Raw genomic sequence first — 19,638 nt, forward strand, 5'->3', positions numbered from 1 at the left:
GGCCTTCCTTGAACGACTTGTGCCACCGTTTTACCTGGGCACTGGACAGAGATTGGTCCCCGTAAGCCTCCTTGAGTAGCCCAATGGTTTCGGTACTCGTTTTGTTTAGCTTTACGCAAAATTTGATCGAGTAACGTTGCTCCAACGATCGCTGCATTTTCGCCACTGCAAAATCCTAACACACTTTTAAAACAGCTTTCACGCGCGGAGCGATGTTGACTGCACCACTGTTGCCAGCGAACTGAGACCAGTGTCTAGTGGAAGGGGAAGGTCCAACGATCATTTTCCCCCACTAGCCGATTCGGTTGATTGCGGGGCAGACGCTCCGCGCGGGAAGGTTCATTACTTTTCAATCCAACCCTGTACATCTAAATTTGTTTATATTAATACATACCTATAAGTAAACTGAACGCTCTTCATCTATGATAGTTTGAATTTTTTATGCACACATATGATCTCACCTCATCTTTTTACAAATTGCAAAATTTCATAGAAACCTGAGTTCATAATACACATTTAAACGCTAAAAAAACCCCTAAAGCAAATATTTCAGAATTCGGCTTTCAACCTTCGATTTGGCAAACTTTCCAAGTCACGAGCAAATATGAGCAAGCAAATTTTTTGGAAGAATTGGTTGCTTATTTTTTTTTTTTAATTTTTCGACTTGGCACTTCTTTTGTTAACCATTGAATTGCTTGCTTTTCTTCAAATATTTAATCAATAACACCATGAATTTTTTTTTTTGAATTTTTCAACGGGAAGACCGGAGAGTGCAACATGTTTCGGTTATGAACAATATTACTAGCGTTTTAAGTTTTTTGCACGCCTTCAGACTTTTTTTCTTTAAATGTTGCCTATAAGGAACATGACTAAATACATGAATTATGCATAATAAGTAAACCGTTGCTTAACCCTCAGGTGGACGCTATTTTTAAAACCTTCGATGGAGCACCCGGGCCTGGTATTTTCTCAATAGAAATCCATAGTTGAAAGAAACTACCTGGAACCTCAATATAGAAATATGTTCCAAGGTCGAAAAAATCTGGCCAGAAAAGTCAGCTTTGAAAGCTTAAAGCTTTTTCGGCTAATTTTACACGTCGAACACTACTGTTGTGGTTGATTTTCCACTTAAAAGTGTCCAAGACTTATTTATTCTAGTTTGATATGTCGTCAAAAGTTATGTAGGCTTACAGATTACTTACATACTCGTGATGCAGTTCGATTCCCCATACCTGAAATACGGCGAAACCGCCCTCTACAGGCATCCCATTTTTTGCGGTTAGAACAGTGGTTACAGTCATAGCTTTAGTCATCATGTGAATAATATTTCAATAAAATACTAGATTTTTCTATGTTATATTAGAATTTATTGGCGTCAAAGCAAAGCCCCTTAAAATCACTTAAGTTGTGTCAAAAGTTGTGTCATTATCGAGTTTCAAATGCGTACATCAAAGAGATGTTCTTCTAGGCTGACTGTATAATAATAATTTAAAACAATATTTCTTGTTTGGTAAACACCTCAGATCAGATGGAAAACCGGAGTGTTATTCCTTATTGGGTTAATTGATTCAATAATGTTCCTGTTTGGTCTCAAAGGGAGCGGAAATTAACCCATACGAGTAATTAACCAAATATGTATGTAGCCTTATTTGCAATTAATGCTGAGTATGTGGTTGATTATTTTCGTTCATACTCATTCATAAGCTATATACAAATATGTATGTATATACCAGTATATAAGGTATTCATAAGTATTGACGCATGTAAGAATTATTCCCCAGGATTTGCAAAAAGTTTCCTTCAATAAAATACCTGTTTAGCGCTTAGGTTTCAAAAGTCTCTTCCTCAAAATAAATATTTCTGTTTTTATTTGAAATATCTTAAAGAAAAGATCTACTCAAATAAAAATTGACCAATTTTTTCGGTCTGCGTAACTAGTTAAAGTAAGCATAAATGTCCATCCATTCGTATATTTAGAGGAAGGCAAATTAATTTAGTCCATCTGATACCTCACAAAGTTTACGTCATACAAGTGGATTACAAAATAAATATTAAAATACACTTCCAGCAATTAAGTTGAACTCAGTGTAAATATTTTATGTGTCTTTTTGTTTGTTCACCTGTTAGTAACACACCTTAAAGTGTTCATTATTGAATCCTGCTGAGTCAGTAATTAAAAATAAACGTCTGGATGTCATGAAAGGTAATCTCATTATGTGATATTATTTTTCCTGCAATCCAAATAATCACAAAAATAAGTATTGCGATTGTATATAAATATAATTAGTTGAATTTGGTTACCAAAAGAATATTCAAATTATCTTTTCATTTCCTTTGTTTACATCAACTCTTTCGTTTTGAGTTTGCGTTGTTCGAATACGTAAAATTCGACTCACATATTTGATGTACTGAATTATTATTGTCGCTGTTGTTAAGTAACTCAATCGACTAAGTACGAATTTAATTGTTTCAAGTTGAAAAAAATATGTATTTATAATAAATTTAAAAAGAAATTAAAATTTTCAACGTTCATTCATAAAATGCAAATTAATATTGAAGTATTGAGATATTACCAGTTGTGTATTTCATAATATTGTAGCATAGTACCTCATACACACTTGTACTCGGATAAAACAATTTATTGAACTGTATTAAAAATTGGAATGCTCCTTTACCGCGCTCAGAAGAGTTCAAAATGCACTCGTTGACTTAAGCTTACCGATCTCAATCCTGTATAAGAATTCGAACGCAATCGCTTTTGAAAGCAAAGAAATTGGAGAATGTAATACTTATACAATAGTGCTTGGTATACTTTAGATTAGATTATATTAGATTCGAGGAGGGTCAGACAAGTCCAAGCAATCAGTCAGCTAAACCATTATACTGCACCCGAATAGACTACAGTGGAAGGAATTGGGAGACAAGATAGATACAGTATGGATGGTAAGACGGAAAAATTGATTTGAACATTCATTGACAAATATTAAGAGATACTGAGGAGTATGAAATATATCCATACTCAGTCCATCGCACCCCAAAAGCCTAACTCTAATTCTAGAGATCGCTGGAGAGCTCCCAACCTTTCGGGAAGATGCTTACTTCAAATAAATATTCATTGACTTTTTGAAAGTAAATAAATAGAAAATTATAATTTCTGCCCTTAAGAATAAATCAACCTCCTGTCAGAATGGGAAGAGTTGCAATATTACCAACTACCTAAGCCTATTTAAGTTTCTGATGCAGACTTAACGGCTCATTAATTGAATATTTATGTACAACACAGTCATAGTACTCATATGCCATTAAATCTTATGGCGAAGGAGAGATTTGGGCCATGGACCAACTGATAGTAAATTTGTAAACATATGACTCCAGCAGATACACACATACATCGATAATCATCCATATATATTTGTTACTTTAGAAGTCTGAGAGTATACCAAAAAGATAAGAAAAGTTTATTATAAGAGTGACAGAGTTGAGTTACTTTCATAGGTAAAATTTGGATTTACATATATATATGTGTGCACATACATATGTATAATTTCTAAATCTAATGAAGGTCGAATTTTAGTACAAATAGTTCCTGAGTAAATATTATTATTAATATCACGAATTTATCCCATTTGGTTTAGCAAATAGTTTAATACGTTTTCTTTTTCAGCTGCGCTATAATATTTTTTGTTACGTGTATACACTTCGTTACAGGGTCTTATTGACAATTTGTGACAGTTTATTTGCCTCATAAATCCCGTATAAAACCAATTTTAAAACTTAAAAAAAAACTTTAGATCTTTCTGTATATGGTAAAAAAGCACCGGGTTACTAGAAAAAAAACAGCCTGGCGCTTTGTGGTATTTGAAACTTGTAGCTTTATTATACCAAAATTCAATCAGTTACTCCACATCTTTCCAAAGACTGATTAAAAATTATGAAATCTTGATGAAATTTTTTTGAATTTTTCTTAATTTTGCAAAAAATTTGGCACTTAGACTTATTCGCGTTTTTTAAGGGAATGGACTATATTTTCAATATAAGTTTAATAACATTAAAAAAAGAATAAAAAAAATGGTCAAAATGTGTCAATAAGCCCTAGCTCTATAGTTATTTAGCTTAAAATTTAATAATCGCGAATTACAAAAATCATAATCAAATACATTTTTTCTTTTTTCTCTTCAGTATGGTCTCTACGGCTGCTTCTTCGGTTGCTTCATTTATGTACTTTTTGGCTCCAGCAAAGATGTACCTGTCGGCCCTACCGCCATTGCCGCACTGCTCGTATTTCAAACTGCAAGGGGTAGCTTGGAGAAAACTATATTACTTACGTTTCTCACTGGCATCATTGAAGTGCTCATGGGCATATTCCAGCTAGGCTTCCTCATAGACTTTGTGTCTGGCCCAGTTAGTGCGGGTTTCACTAGCGCTGTGTCGCTCATCATTTTCACCTCACAACTCAAGGATATACTGGTTGTGAGCACAGATGGCGATACCTTTGTCGAAATGTGGATTTCAATAGTAAACGATATTCAAAACATTAGCTGGAATGATACGGCTTTGGGCGTTGGTTGCGTCTTTCTGCTGTTGGCCATGCGCTCTATGACTATGGTGAAAATCGGTCCTAAGGAAGGCAAAAAGTGTTGGCAAAGCGTGATTGAGAAGACTATTTGGTTGATTGGTACATCACGTAACGCTGTACTTGTGATATTGGTTACTATTTTGGGTTACACGTTGCGTAGCTCAGGCAAAGATATTTTCAAAATGGTCGGTTATGTGCCAAAAGGTTTGCCGGAATTCAAAGTACCACCATTCTCTATGACCACCTACACCGACACAACCAGCGGCGAAGTTATTGAGAAACACGAAAATTTCATACAGATGGTGAGCAGCTTGGGTGCGGGTCTCATAGTAGTGCCGTTGATTTCATTGTTGGAGAATACCGCCTTGGTGCAAGCATTTGGTGAGTTGAAAAGTGGCACAGCCTCAAAGAGAGCAATAATATTAACGGATTTATGTTATATTCAACAGCTGATGGTAAACCCGTTGATGCAAATCAAGAACTTATTGCCATTGGTCTTTGCAACATAGGCAATTCCTTTGCCCAAGGCTTCCGTGGCAATGGACCGATCGCACGTGGCGCCGTATTGAATGCTAGTGGAGTTAGAACACAGCTATCGAATCTTTACACTGGTATCATTGTCATATTTTCTTTGCTCTGGCTTACACCTGCTTTCCAATATATTCCAAAATCCGCACTGGCCGCTATAATATTGGCAGCAGTCATCTTCATGGTGCAATACCGCGTCATCAAACCGATGTGGAGAAGTAAAAGTGAGTAGTCAATTTTGCTATTGAATAATATTTTGCTCACCAAACAACTTACATTTTATCCCCATAGAAACTGATCTCATTCCCGGTCTCAGCGCCTTTGTGGCATGCTTATTGTTGCCCCTACAGATCGGCATACTCGTTGGCATTGCCATCAATATCCTCTTTATTCTATACAGTGCGGCGCGTCCAAAACTGCGCATTGAAATTGCAACGGTAAGTAAATTAAAAAAATTTTTTTTTTCTTCGAAAATAACCTAATTGGTGACATTTCTCATTTCAGACTTCGAATGACATCAAATATCTCATGCTCACTCCCGATCGCTGTCTGATCTTCCCATCGGTTGAGTTTATGCGAAATGTGATTAACAAACAAGGTCGCAAATCGACGCTACCCGTGGTCATTGATTGCACCTATATATATGGTGCGGACTTCACCGCCGCCAAAGTGGTCTCACAGCTAATTAATGACTTCGAAGCGCGCAATCAGAAGCTCTACTTCTACAATCTGCAGCAACGTGTCGCGCAGGTATTTGAGGGCCTCAACAATAAGCTGATCGTTATCTACGACGCTGAGCATTTGGAAATGGAGTTATCTGGCAAAGAAAATGAAACAAGGCAGTAACATTGTAGATGTTGTTTGTGTAACAAATTAATTATTAACTAACAACCACTGAAGCAGAAAATCGAGTACTAAAGTGTTAAGTGGCGAAAGTATGTTTGATACCCGTACACTCTTATAAATCGGTTACTTAATACAACCATATCGTCTGCTGTTAAATGGATTTTGTGATATATAGTAATAGCTAAATTTTTGCATATCAAAATATTTCCCCAGACATTGGCGCCTTGACTTATTTGTAGTGCAGTTTAAATTATTATTTACTCGCTACTACTTCGATATTTCTTTGTTCAGTGATAATTCCGAAATATTTATATTACTTTATTCCAAAGCAAATATTTTTTTTTTCGTAAACATATTTTCTTTTATGACGGCATTTAAACGAATATTAGGCCTTTAACCTCTTTTGTAATATATACAAACACACATACGTATGTATATATTTTTGATTAAACCATTTCTCGGCCAATTCCAACTAAACCACGCATACATACACAAACACATGTATATGCGATAGATGTGGTTGCCGCAGAGGCAGCAAAGAAAAAGCTACTCATAATCGTCGTATAAATGAACATAAAAGATGGCGCAAAATTAATCATCCAATTGAATTTCATTGAATTGAAGATCTATTTACTAAGTAAAAAAATTATTTTGAGCGATGGTAATCTTCATTTTATCTCAGTTTGGCGTACGACGCCATTTGCGCAAATTATAAATCTTCCAAAAGAGTGATTAATTTTGCGCCACCTTGTGCATACATGCACTCATAAAACAGCACACTGCGTTTTTTAGTATTTTAAGGAAATTATAACTATGAACTCTTATATTTATGAACTCTAATTTCACAATTAAAAAGCAAGATGCTTTGACTGCACAAAGGTGTTGGCGGAGTGGGAAAAATACGATTTGAAAGCGAAAGCAAGTCAAGTTATTTGCAAAGCTTTTGCCTGAAGCTTTGCTTATTGGCTAAGAAATATTTTCTGTTACGCGCGGCCTCCCAAATAATATTGTTTACGATATTCTTAAGAGTTTCGTTGCACATTAATAACCTTGCGAACTATTGTCCAAATATTTTTAATGTCAAAAAAGAGCTTATGTAAATTATTAAATAAACAAGGAGTTTTGCTGGTTTTAGATTCCTATATTCCAGCTGGGAATGTAACACCTTTAAATAATTATGATAAACGAAAAAAACATAAAATTATAAAAACATTACTAATGGAACAAATACGTATTTCTTATCCAATAACTGTAAGAAAACAATTTGCTAAACTAACATTTTTTTCACTTTTAAAATTTATTATGCGGGTTGCTGCCGGTGCCTTCATCAAATACAATGTGTAAAACACCTAATTGTAATTAAAAATGTACTTACATATATAAACAATATATGCATATATGCATCTATTTATAAAAACAAAATATTCACACACATTCTCGAACTCCTATGGCCGCCTTTTTTGCCTAAAAACTTATTGTAAATATTAACTAATGCATTCCCAGATCTGATCGGAGTTATGTGCATAAAAAAATAAATATAAGTAGTTGTCAATTTGTATAGTTTTATATACAATTGTTAAGTTTGTCGCTTCAACATATAGACGATTAATTTTAAGAACAAAGAACAATAAAATATAATACAATATAAAGAACACCTGTTTATGAATTGTCACTGAGAAGTTAGGCGGTCTTGAAATTAATGTTGTACTTTTTTTAAGCCTGACACAATAGGACATGGCACTGCAACCGTAACTTTTTTGGTTCATGGTGAAGTTCACGAACGGACAACATTCCGAAATTAATAAAAAATTATACAAAAACTCTGACGGGATTATAACAATATGTTGCATCTGTCTGAACTATCAACGCCCTAGTGGATAAATTCGATTCCACATCCTCTATATTTCATTTCATTTTCATTTTACTTAAGTCTATGATTACAATAACACTAGTCTACAAGGAAAAGTATCCGAAATAATTTAAACTAATATCTGCTTCTCTGTCCATGCAAAATTCGGATTGATAACTAAAATTAATTTATTAGTTTGAGTTTTTACGATAATCGTATCTTTCGTGTTTAATGGAACTAGGCCGACAAAATTTAACCAACATTCAGACCCAGAAACCAGACTATATATTTCCGAAGGTTTATGATGCGCTGAATCCAAATCTGGCCTCAGAATTGCTCTATCAGCTCTGGTTTTCGAGATATCCTAACCTAAAAGTGCAAAAAACCCCATTTTTGCCCATATTTGAGGTTATGTAGCCTTGCAGATGTTTTCTTTCACCAAAATTAAAGGATGGCATCTTTAAATACAATCCTTCTTTTTTCAAATGGCGTTTTGTTTGCTCAAATATCATTTTTTTTCGCAGAGATATCGCATTTTGAAATTTTCATGTTTCGAAATTTTCCTACACCTGAAAATCGATTAAGATAACATAGACATGATATAGTCGCTTACTAATTTTCTTGGGTTTGAGGGCCTGAAATATATGGATTAATAGTATGTAAATTTGGAGTTTGTGGGAAAGCCTGCTTGCGGTTATGTGGGTTAGCCTGCTCGCGAAAATTAGTAATCGAATATATCATGTCTATGTTATCTTAATCGATTTTCAGGTGTAGGAAAATTTCGAAACATGAAAATTTCAAAATGCGATATCTCTGCGAAAAAAAATGATATTTGAGCAAACAAAACGCCATTTGAAAAAAGAAGGATTGTATTTAAAGATGCCATCCTTTAATTTTGGTGAAAGAAAACATCTGCAAGGCTACATAACCTCAAATATGGGCAAAAATGGGGTTTTTTACACTTTTAGGTTAGGATATCTCGAAAACCAGAGCTGATAGAGCAATTCTGAGGCCAGATTTGGATTCAGCGCATCATAAACCTTCGGAAATATATAGTCTGGTTTCTGGGTCTGAATGTTGGTTAAATTTTGTCGGCCTGTGTAATCAGACAGACCAGATACATATACGAGGGCAGTTCAATAAGTACCCGTGTTTGATGACAGAGGGCGTTCCTGAGGGAAGTGTGTGTTAGCATCGAGTGCTGCCATTTATCAAATGACGCAAAACAAATTTCAGACTGATTGATAGGTTAGTTTGGATGTGGCAGCTTTCGAGTATCGTGATTTTCGCTAAGAGTCTAAAATATAACAATACAATTATTTTCAGAAAATTTTTCTAAAACTCATTCCACCGTGGGAGTTTGTGTATTCATAGAAATAAAGATATCTTGGGACATCATACTTTTAAAAATGCTTTGCGTGGACAAAATAAGAAATGAGAAATTTGTGTGTTTGAACGATTCTGTAAATAATATTCTTATATGTTATGAGAGTTACATTTCTAATTTAAATGTTGTGATGTTCAGTTTTTGTTTCGAATGTGTCGACGATTGTGAAGTAGTTCAGTCTGTACTTAGTGTCAAATCCAATGCGGCCGGAAGTTTGTCAAATGTTTATTACGTTTATTAAGATCTTAAAGTATCTTCCTTACGCTCTGAATGCCATTCTCACAACGTCAATCTTTCCAGACTCTTGGAAGAAAGCCAAGATTATACCTAAAAGGAAACCGAATGGTGACCGTCCGATTGCAATAAGGCCGTTACTATCTAAAGTTCTTGAGCGTATTATGTATTGCCACATAAACACGTTTCGGAACAACAACAGTTTGGTAAACACATTGCAATCGTGGTTTAGATCCAGTAGGGGTTGCACCACGGCAATCTTAAAAGTGTCGGATGATATAAGACTAAACATTGACAAAAACCGTGTAACTTTTCTTACTTTACTCGACCATTCCAAACCATTTGACTCTTTAGACCACGAACGTTTAACCTTGATGCTTACACACTTATTTAACTTTTCAACTTCGGCTTTAACTATTGCAAAAAAATATTCTAGTGTCTGATTACAAGCAGTATGTGCCGACAAGACTACATCTAAGTTCTTACTTGTAACCAGAGGAGTACCTTATGGCCTCTTTTGTTTTTTACGTTCTTGCGAAATAAATTGCATTGGTATCTTTTGACAATTTGCTTAAGTTCAAATGTTTAGTGTTACTTCAGAATATCATTACTACTCAGAAACCCCGATATCTCAAAGATAGACTTATGTTTTCAAAACCTTGCCGTTCACTAATGACTGACTGCAATACTTTTTGTTTTCGTTCCTGTTAATATAAATGCATACTGGTTGTTCAATAAGTTTTGCAGTTGGATAAGAAAAACACAATTTTGTGATACAATTTTGAATTACACTTTATTATTCAGTATACTCTCCCTCAGCATTCATACACTTGTTCCAACGAGATTCAAATTTATGTATTCCATCCCTGAAGTGAGAATATGAAAGGGCTGCATAATATGCTTTCCCAGCTGGTATGACCTCATCATTTGATGAAAGACGTTTTCCACGCATGCATTTTTTTGGATCTGGAAACAGATGGAAGTCGCTAGGGGCAAAAATTGGTGAATACGGTGGATGCTCAAACAATTCGAACTTTAATTCATGTGTTTTAGCTATTATCAAAATGCTCTTGTGATACGGTCCTGGTGAAAAATAATTTTTTATTTGTAAACGCACGATTTTTTTCCTTCAGTTGGTCTAAAAGTGTCTTCCGCACCCCGAAAAACTGGTGCTAACATCTTTCCGATTTCTAGACACGATCTCGTTCGGGAGCCGAAGAGCAAGATTCACACCACTCTTAAGCCTCCTATTCTGATTTAGGAGCATGGTGATAGACCCAAATCTTAGCCATAGTGATGAGTCGACGCACAAAATCCACTTTATCCTTTCGAAAACGCTGTGCTTTTGTTCCATTGTTAGCAAATGCGTCACCCATTGTACACTCAGCTTTCTGAAATCCAATACTTCAAATATTGCTTACACTGCCCAATGAGATGCATAGGGATCCTCCTAAATCTCTTTCAGTCACTTGTCGATTTTCCTATACGATTTCCTTTATTTTTTCTACAATTTCTGGTGTTTTTGCTTTTTTGGACGTCCTTGACGTGGATCGTCTTTGACCATGTTTAAATTCAGCAACCCATCCTTCTATTATACTAATTGATGGCGAAAAGCCCTTATGTACTTTCAGCATTCGGTTATAAATTTCCTTTGCTTTTAACCGTTTCGGGACGATGGGGATGTTTTTATCCCGAAGAAATTAAAAAAATCGTATCTGTCACAATATGGAAGCGATTTGGTTCAAAACAGTCCCAAATCATTCACTATACTCTTCTCTACAAAAACAAAAATACCAGCTGTTGGTTGGAGTCATCAGTTTTTTATTAAATCTCATTTTCTTAGACACGTTGTTGCGTAGATGGTATTTGTTTGGAAAAAGCTTAGAAATATAGTTACATTTTGTGCAAATAGTGCTAATCTATTGAAATAAAAAGTTTAGAATAAAGAATAACTTATTTTCCTTATAAGAAGTCAAGGTAAGTTCCGTGGGAAGAAATCATCCCAAATCTGTTTATTTGTGGGATATTATTATCCCATATGTACTCATGTACATTATTTTACTTACAGAATGGAGAGACCACGCAGACTGGGTGTTTCACAAATTCAGAACTTTTTGAATGAATCGAGTGATGAGGATGATCTGTTTGCTGATAGTGGTTCCGCATACAGTCCCAGTGAAAAAAGCAACATTGATTCAGAAGATGGAGAAAACACCCAGTCCGGCAGAGCATATGATGAAGAAATCGAAATCGATCGTGGAAATGAAAGTGCTATAGATGAAAATGATGGTGAAAATAAAAGTACTGATGATGAAATACACAAAGTTGAACGTTTGGAAGAAGATAATGTGCATGAATGGCCTGATGATATTATAATATGGACAGACCCACAACCGACATTCAAGCCACGATTCACTATTAGCCAAGAACGAATCATTAGTAATGAGGGCATAACTCGTGGACTGAAACCTTTGGAGGTATTTTTCAAGCTATTGCCTAGAAGCTTTATTCATCACATAGTATATTGTACCAATGAGAGAATTGATATTCACAATATAAGCCATGTAAAAAACAAACGAGCTAGAACCGATTTTGGTGAGATCCTCATAATTCTCGGATGCACATTTGTAATGTCATATAATCGAGTGCCTTCTTTGAAGGACTATTTTTCAAATAGCCCTTCATTGGTGAATCCATACATAAAAAAAGCCATGTCCAGAGATCGGTTCTTACACGTTATGTCCAAACTATATTTTTCCTCGTTATCATACCAGCTTGATCCAAAACCTAAAACATATTTCATTGATGATTTGATCAATTGCCTCAAAATCACCTTTCAAAAATGTAGATCCGACTCTCCATTCCAAAGCATTGATGAGTCTATGACCAAATTTTTGGGTCGATCTACCTTGAAGCAGGATATGGCATTGAAGCCAGTGAAGAGAGGAATAAAATTATGGATGAGATGCGACAGTATGACTGGCTATACTTACGATTTTAATATATATTCCGAAAAAGAAGACAATTCGCATACATCATCCACATTAGGCGAACGCGTTATTATGAAATTGGCATCGACCATCAGATATCCTGACACTACATTGTGTTTTGACCTTTTTTTCACGTCAACAAAATTGATAAATAATATTCCTTTTCCAGCTTTAGGTACCTGTATATCTAACAAAAAAAATTTACCTAAAGTTACTGAAAAACTAAACAGAGGAGAATATGTTTTCAAGTGTAATTCATCTGGTACTTTGGCAAGATGCTAAACATGTAATGCTTCTAAACAATTGCCATGAGGCTACAGTGGGCACCGTTCAAAGAAAACAAAAAGATGGCACCAGAGTTGATGTGACTTGTCCAGATTTAGTGAAAGCATACCGAAACATTATGGGTGGCGTAGATTTGGCCGACAAAATGGTTACCCTGTATGAACTAGACCGAAAGTCTGCTAAATGGTGGCGAAAAGTTTTCTTTCGACTTATGATGACATGCGCCGTAAATGCTTGGATTATCCAGGCGGAAACAAACCATCCACGTCAGAAAAGAGAACCGTTCTTGGGATTCTTGGTAGAGCTATCCGAATGCCTCATCGACGAAGGGAAAAAGAATGCGAAAATTCAGCGCAAAGTTCGAACAGGACCGGCCACAAAGAACGAACAAGAGACAACGATGCGTAAATTGTGCTAAAAAGGGCAAAGAGAGCCGTACGAATCAGATTTGCATTGCTTGCAACTTGGCATTTTGTAAAAAATGTTTTACTCCTTGCCATCAGATATAAATATAATGTCTTATAAGATAAAATTGAATATATAAACGACAAAATAAAATGAAATCGAGTGAATTTAAGTCTAGAATTTTTATTAATACTTTTGAATACAGATGGATTTGGGATGTTTTTATCCCAGGACAATATCTCCTTTTAGGGATGCGCTAAAAATATATTATCAAATTACTTTTCTTAAAATAGCCATAGGAGACGAAATAAACACTTTTCTTTGAGATTGTACATCACAAAAGCTCCCGTCCCGAAACGGTTAAACCTTCCAAAAATAAAAATTCAATCACTGCACGATATTTGGTTTTTTCCTTTGTAGAAAATACTGTAACACGTCGATACAAAAGGCTTGTAATCAAAGAATGAATTGACAGATTGAAATGAAACTGAAAGAGTACAAACATAACAAAAAAACCTAGGTTAGTAGCAACGGTCTCTGTTATCGAACCACAAAACTTATTGAACAACCTAGTAAAAGAGAACTTGCGCTTCAGAAATGAATCGCTCGTTACTTTGCCAAATATTGCTGAATGTACTCAAACAATTTCTCCTTATTTAATTTCAAGCTATCCCTACCTCTACTACTACTACTACTATCTTTCTATCTTTTCTTTAATGCCTTCTACAACTTAATTTGTTTACTGCTAACTGTAATTTGGGTTGTATGTTTGACTTAAATAAAATAAATAAAAAAATACATATTTATTTGTTAAAAAAGGTCGATCGTCCTGGATTGTCAAAGGTTAACACCCGCGTACGTAATGCACTTCCCTTGGTTGCACGCATTCTCACGACATTCGAACACGTGTATGTATTTCCCCCCACCACACATTTGCACATTTGCAAAAACGGTTTCCCCAAAAATGTTGCCAACAACTTTTCACAGTTGTCGCGTGTGTGTTCGTTTTACAAACTGACAGTAAAGATTGTTCATCGGTGAGCATGGCGCTGATGAGTGAACTTAGTCCAAATGGTAAACTAAGCGACGACATCAGAAGCAGCTTTGTTGTCGCATACATATGCGTATATAATCGATATACGAGTATACGAGTATCTGTATAAAGTTTTTACGGAATTCTATGTAGACGAAGTGTCTGTTAGACAGCTGTCTGTTAGTAAAGCTGTACAGCTAATACAGTGAAATCTCGATATAGCGAACCTTGTTAAAACAAAAAACTCTATATAATAAAATGAGTATCTTGAATAAAAAATCGTTATTGGGAAATTGTCCATCCAAAATGCACCATAATTACATATAATGAAAAAAGCAAGACGACCTATTGGTATATGTGATATTATCGGTTACAGTCCCGTCGACAAAAGGCAGTTTAGTGCGTTAAGTGCACATTGCTAGTCGGATTTTAATTGTTGTCAGAATGGGTCATTCAATAAAAAGTGAATCGATTTGCCTGTACGACAAAACTGCAATCAAAAGCTCCAAACATTTTTCGGGATCAAGCATTCTACACCGCATTATACATACATCTACGGCGGCCGCCGTAGCCGAATGGGTTGGTGCGTGATTACCATTCGGAATTCACAGAGAGGTCGTTGGTTCGAATCTCGGTGAAAAGCAAAATTAAAAAAAACATTTTTCTAATAGCGGTCGCCCCTCGGCAGGCAATGGCAAACCTCCGAGTGTATTTCTGCCATGAAAAAGCTCCTCATAAAAATATCTGCCGTTCGGAGTCGGCTTGAAACTGTAGGTCCCTCCATTTGTGGAACAACATCAAAACGCACACCACAAATAGGAGGAGGAGCTCGGCCAAACACCTAACAGAAGTGTACGCGCCAATTATTTATTTTTTATTTTTTTTTTTGAAGATTTGATATATGATACATATGTGTGTATGTAGAAAACTCGATTGACTTCTTTATCCAAAATGACAAGCAAAGAAAATAACTGAATATTTTTGGACCAATGGAATATTTTTATTTTATTATTTCATGTGAAAATGAATACTAAAATAATAGTGCATGTGCGTTATATCGACGAAGTTTTGATATTCTATAAATACGAGTATAACGAAACATTTGTTCAACTCCTTGAAATTCGTTTTATCTCGGTTTCACTGTAAGTACCAATAAATATACGTACATACTATCTATGCATATTGACATACATACATGTATAGATAGCCATTAACAAATATTTTTCTACTATTTAATATTAATACGAGATACTCCTACTTTCGTAAGTTTGTATGTACACAAGTATGTGTGTGTGTGAAGGTATCACTAAGAACGTGTTTAAGCGGAACAGCAATCGGTGCCACAAATCGCTGTTTTGCGTATCTTGATTTAATTGCATTTTGTTGTGAGTTTTCTTACAAAAGGGGTCTCTATATATTTCTTATATGGAATTATTCACGTATTTCTTCAATTAATTTGTTATATACTCAAAGGTATGCCTTCATTAGAGAGAAGACATTGGATTTTGCATTTGAACATTCGAACAAAACACTGCTTTGAGCAGTACTTAATTTCCTGCTTCCAGAAATTTTACCCACAACTCAGCTTATTTTTCCATTTTATCACCACATTTTACATAATCTCGCATAAGATTTGAATAGGTACACTCCCGCGCTTAAGATTCATTTGACTTTCCTTAATGGGTAAAACTCTATCATTCGCACAGAACTATTTCTGTCGTTGTGGACGGCGTTTCTTCTAAAACCTTTTGGCTCCACAATAGTATCCGCAAAATAGTGTTTTAGGCCCTTATCCATAATATTCTTAAATGATATTGGTTTTTGTTATTAAACAACTAAATATCTATTATATTAATAAATAGTTAATAATAATTCGCTTTGACTTTAAACTTACTTCGATAAGATTTGTCTGCTTATTAACATTTAGAAATGCCATCAAATAAACTAATCAAAACAAATTACAACGCTACTGACGTAGTACCATGCTTCCGAAACTCGTTTGGAGTCTCTCAATAAGGTTTAAGATTGTGATGCTTTTTACTGCTGTCACGCATATTAATTACTTTGCAGCTAATAAATTTTCAATGCTTGGTTTTATATGACGCAAAGCTTCACCTTCTCTAATCTCTACACCCATGAATTTTTGCTCTTTTCTCATTTGTTATTTCAAAATTAGAGTACGACGCCTTTAGAAGACCGCATAACGAAGTTTATATTGGAAATCTTGAACTAGTCAGTAGTCCATAAGAAATCGACAAAACAATCCATTAAATGACGTCACATCTATTCGATCCAAATCGCTCGATTGGATGAGAAAAAGCGGTTCTGCATCCAAAATGCTAAACAATGGGAGAAATGGCATGCCGCTCGACAAGGAATGTGTGAAATCGAATCAACTATTGGCTGTGGCAACATTGAGCAAAGTAAGCGAGATACCCATATGTGCATACAGAAATTTTAATGATGATAAATAACTATGTATTTTTACTTTTTCGAAAATGTGCAATCATTTCGTGTTGTGATAATCACGAGAGAAGTACGCAAGTCATTTGCGTTTGGACAAGAAGCATACGAGGGGTGCCTTTTATATGTCGGGATTTGGCAACCCTGGTGTTGCAATCTGGCAACTGACAGCTGTATCGCAAAGTTGGACATTTTTTGGCTTTTACGTACTCAGAACGTTTTGAAATACCAGCGCTATTTGTGTTGTTTACAGTAACTTAAAAAATTCATCTCGGTCCAAAAATGGAATTAAATCGTGAACATTTTCGTGCGATTATTTTTTACAACTTTCGACGTGGATTATCTCAGCAACATTGCATGGATGAACTTAATTCATTTTTTGGCGATGAAGCTCCATCAAGGACCAGTGTTTATCGATGGTATGGTGAATTCAATCGTGGTCGTGGTTCACTCCAAGACGAATTTCGTGAAGGTCGTCCAAAATCAGTTGTTGTTCCGAAAACCATTGATGCTGTGCGCGAACTGATATTGCAAGATCGTCATGTGACCTATCGTGAGATTGAGACAATCTTAGGCATTAGTGGGACCAGCATACATTCAATATTGCATAAACATTTGACTGTCAAAAAAATTTCTTCGCGTTGGATCCCACACAATTTGTCAATCGCTCAAAAAAAGGCTCGTGTCGATTGGTCGAAGGAAATGCTCAAAAAATACGATCGCGGGGCTTCGAAACATGTCTATGACATCGTGACAGGTGATGAATCATGGATTTACGCGTATGAGCCCGGAAGTAAACAGCAGTCGACTGTATGGGTGTTTCAAGATGAGCCAAATGGTCGCCTGTTTTTTCGGAAAAACTGGACACGTCGCAACCGTACCACTAGAACAACGCAGAACAGTAAATTCTGAGTGGTACACAGCCATTTGTTTGCCAGTTGTCGTCCAAGAAATTAGGAAAACCAATCGCCAAAGACGGATCACTCTTCACCAGGACAATGCGAGCTCTCACACATCGGCTCAGACAACTGCATTTTTGAGCACCCAAAACATCGAATTAATGGGTCATCCGTCGTATACTCCTGGCTTGGCACCGAATGACTTCTTTTTATTCCCGTACGTAAAAAAAAATGAGTGGTCAACGTTTTCCGACACCTGAAGAAGCGGTTGCGGCATTAAGAATGTATGTTTTGGAGGTACCTCATTCAGAGTGGCAAAAGTGCTTCGACAATTGGTTCAAAAGCATGCAAAAGTGTATAAATCTTCATGGAGAATATTTTGAAAAACAATAAAGTGATTTTCGATCATTAAAATTTGTTTTTGTTCTCTAATCCCGACATATACAAGGCACCCCTCGTATTAAAGTTCCATACGAGTATGCTAAATTAATACACCGCCAATGGATCTAGGATAGTTGCTTGGAAATCCGTTGGCTTCATTCAGAGTTCCTATTTAAAAAAACAGTTGTGATTTTTTTAATTTTTTTCTTGTGTGTGTGATTTTTTTATTTCTTCGCAGGCATCTTTTCACTTTCCGAGGAGTGGCTTTGACAATGCCCATTTAATAACAATATTTCTTATTCACTAAAATCTTGTACTAAATATAATCAATTTCATCTGAAAAAAACAGCCAACAATTTGTCTGAAAATAATAAAGTTAATAATTCTCAGATTTATTCAATGTTGAAAATTTTAGTATAGAGTGAAATATATTCGGTTATTTTTAACATTTTCAAACCTTTTTTAATTTATGGGATCTCTGCTAGTTTCATAATAGGGTGCCCATAACTTTTCGAGTTACATGTCGTAAATCAGAGAAAAATACGGCGTATCTGTTCCTATGATAGTGCTTCACTAGATTTGTTGTATGTATTTGAATATAACTTCTCTAGACTACAAATAATCCAATTTTCAGAAAAATTGAGGCCTTGTCCTAAAACAGCACGGATCATTATATATAAGAAAAGTAGATAGCCACACCACATTTGTGTGCGCTAACAGGCCCCACGAGCTATAAAACTCCAATAATTAACACAACGGAACTCACCCCAAACTTCAGGTGATCCTCTCGCTCTCCTCTTATCTTGGTTGCGCCGCTCACCCTAATCACTTGTCATCGTCAGGGCAGGGTGTAACGAACTGCATAATATGCCTTTCTGCTTGAAACACTCACTACACTTGACGGATGAAATAGTGAATTATAGTGTGATACAAATCGTTTTCCAGCTTGCCAGATTTACTTAGGCAACAAACCCAAATATTGCAATAAAATATATTTTTTATAAATAGATATTACACAAACCATCATCGCGGTTTCCATCAAAGTTCTGTGCGACTAAGGCAGCTGTAGATCATTTAACCAAGAAAGGGTTTTCACAAAGTACATTTATGACTTCAAAAAATAATAGTGTAATTTGAGGGCAAAACGAAAGTGTAGAGAAAAGGGGGCTCAGAGCCATTTTGTGTCCTAGGAAAGGGTAATTTCTTCTCTCTTATTCAGGAAGTAGAGGAAGACAAAGAAAATCATATTAGCACCATCTTCTGACTTTATCGCAATAAAAATTTATCATAGGTAGCTTTAACCTAAACCAATTTAAATACTGTGTGGAATTATATAAGAATAATTCTGATTAACATATATTATAAAAGATTCCTGTACGAACCTTCTTACAATAAAAAACATTCAAGTCTCATCACAACTCTTGTTTAACATTGCTGGATCTTTCTAGACATGAGAATATACAATGGAACTTGTAGGTTCTGTAGGTAGGAAGATGAAACCTCTAAACATGTGCTGGCATTTTACTAGAGAAGAAAATAAAACTTAGTAAAATAAGACAAAAACTAAAATTTATTGAGAAAGTTGTGCTCAGACAAATACCCCAAATCCATGAAGGGGGCACAATAAAATTTTCGGATTGCAGTGCTAAATGTACCCATAATCTCATCTGGTCTAAGTCAAAAGTAAAAAATGAGTTTATCAGTTATTTCACACCCCATTATTTTAAACTAATTTTATTCTATTTAATTTTTGCGTTATCGT

At 35.4% G+C, this 19,638-nt stretch overlaps 1 protein-coding gene across 2 annotated transcripts in view; it reads left to right on the plus strand.

The window, feature by feature from the left end:
- LOC128871987 (sodium-independent sulfate anion transporter) overlaps window positions 1–7,588 on the plus strand; it is a 47,025-nt gene extending 39,437 nt beyond the window's left edge. For both annotated transcript variants that reach the window (XM_054114223.1, XM_054114222.1), the window contains exons 3-6: window positions 4,180–4,957; window positions 5,026–5,328; window positions 5,396–5,541; window positions 5,609–7,588. In XM_054114223.1, coding sequence (XP_053970198.1) covers window positions 4,180–4,957; window positions 5,026–5,328; window positions 5,396–5,541; window positions 5,609–5,950 — 1,569 coding nt within the window. In that variant the 3' untranslated portion in view covers window positions 5,951–7,588. The remainder of the gene's footprint in view (window positions 1–4,179; window positions 4,958–5,025; window positions 5,329–5,395; window positions 5,542–5,608) is intronic.
- The last annotated feature ends 12,050 nt before the right edge of the window (window positions 7,589–19,638 follow it).

Source organism: Anastrepha ludens, chromosome 2, assembly GCF_028408465.1.
Source record: "Anastrepha ludens isolate Willacy chromosome 2, idAnaLude1.1, whole genome shotgun sequence".
Lineage (NCBI taxonomy): Eukaryota > Metazoa > Arthropoda > Insecta > Diptera > Tephritidae > Anastrepha > Anastrepha ludens.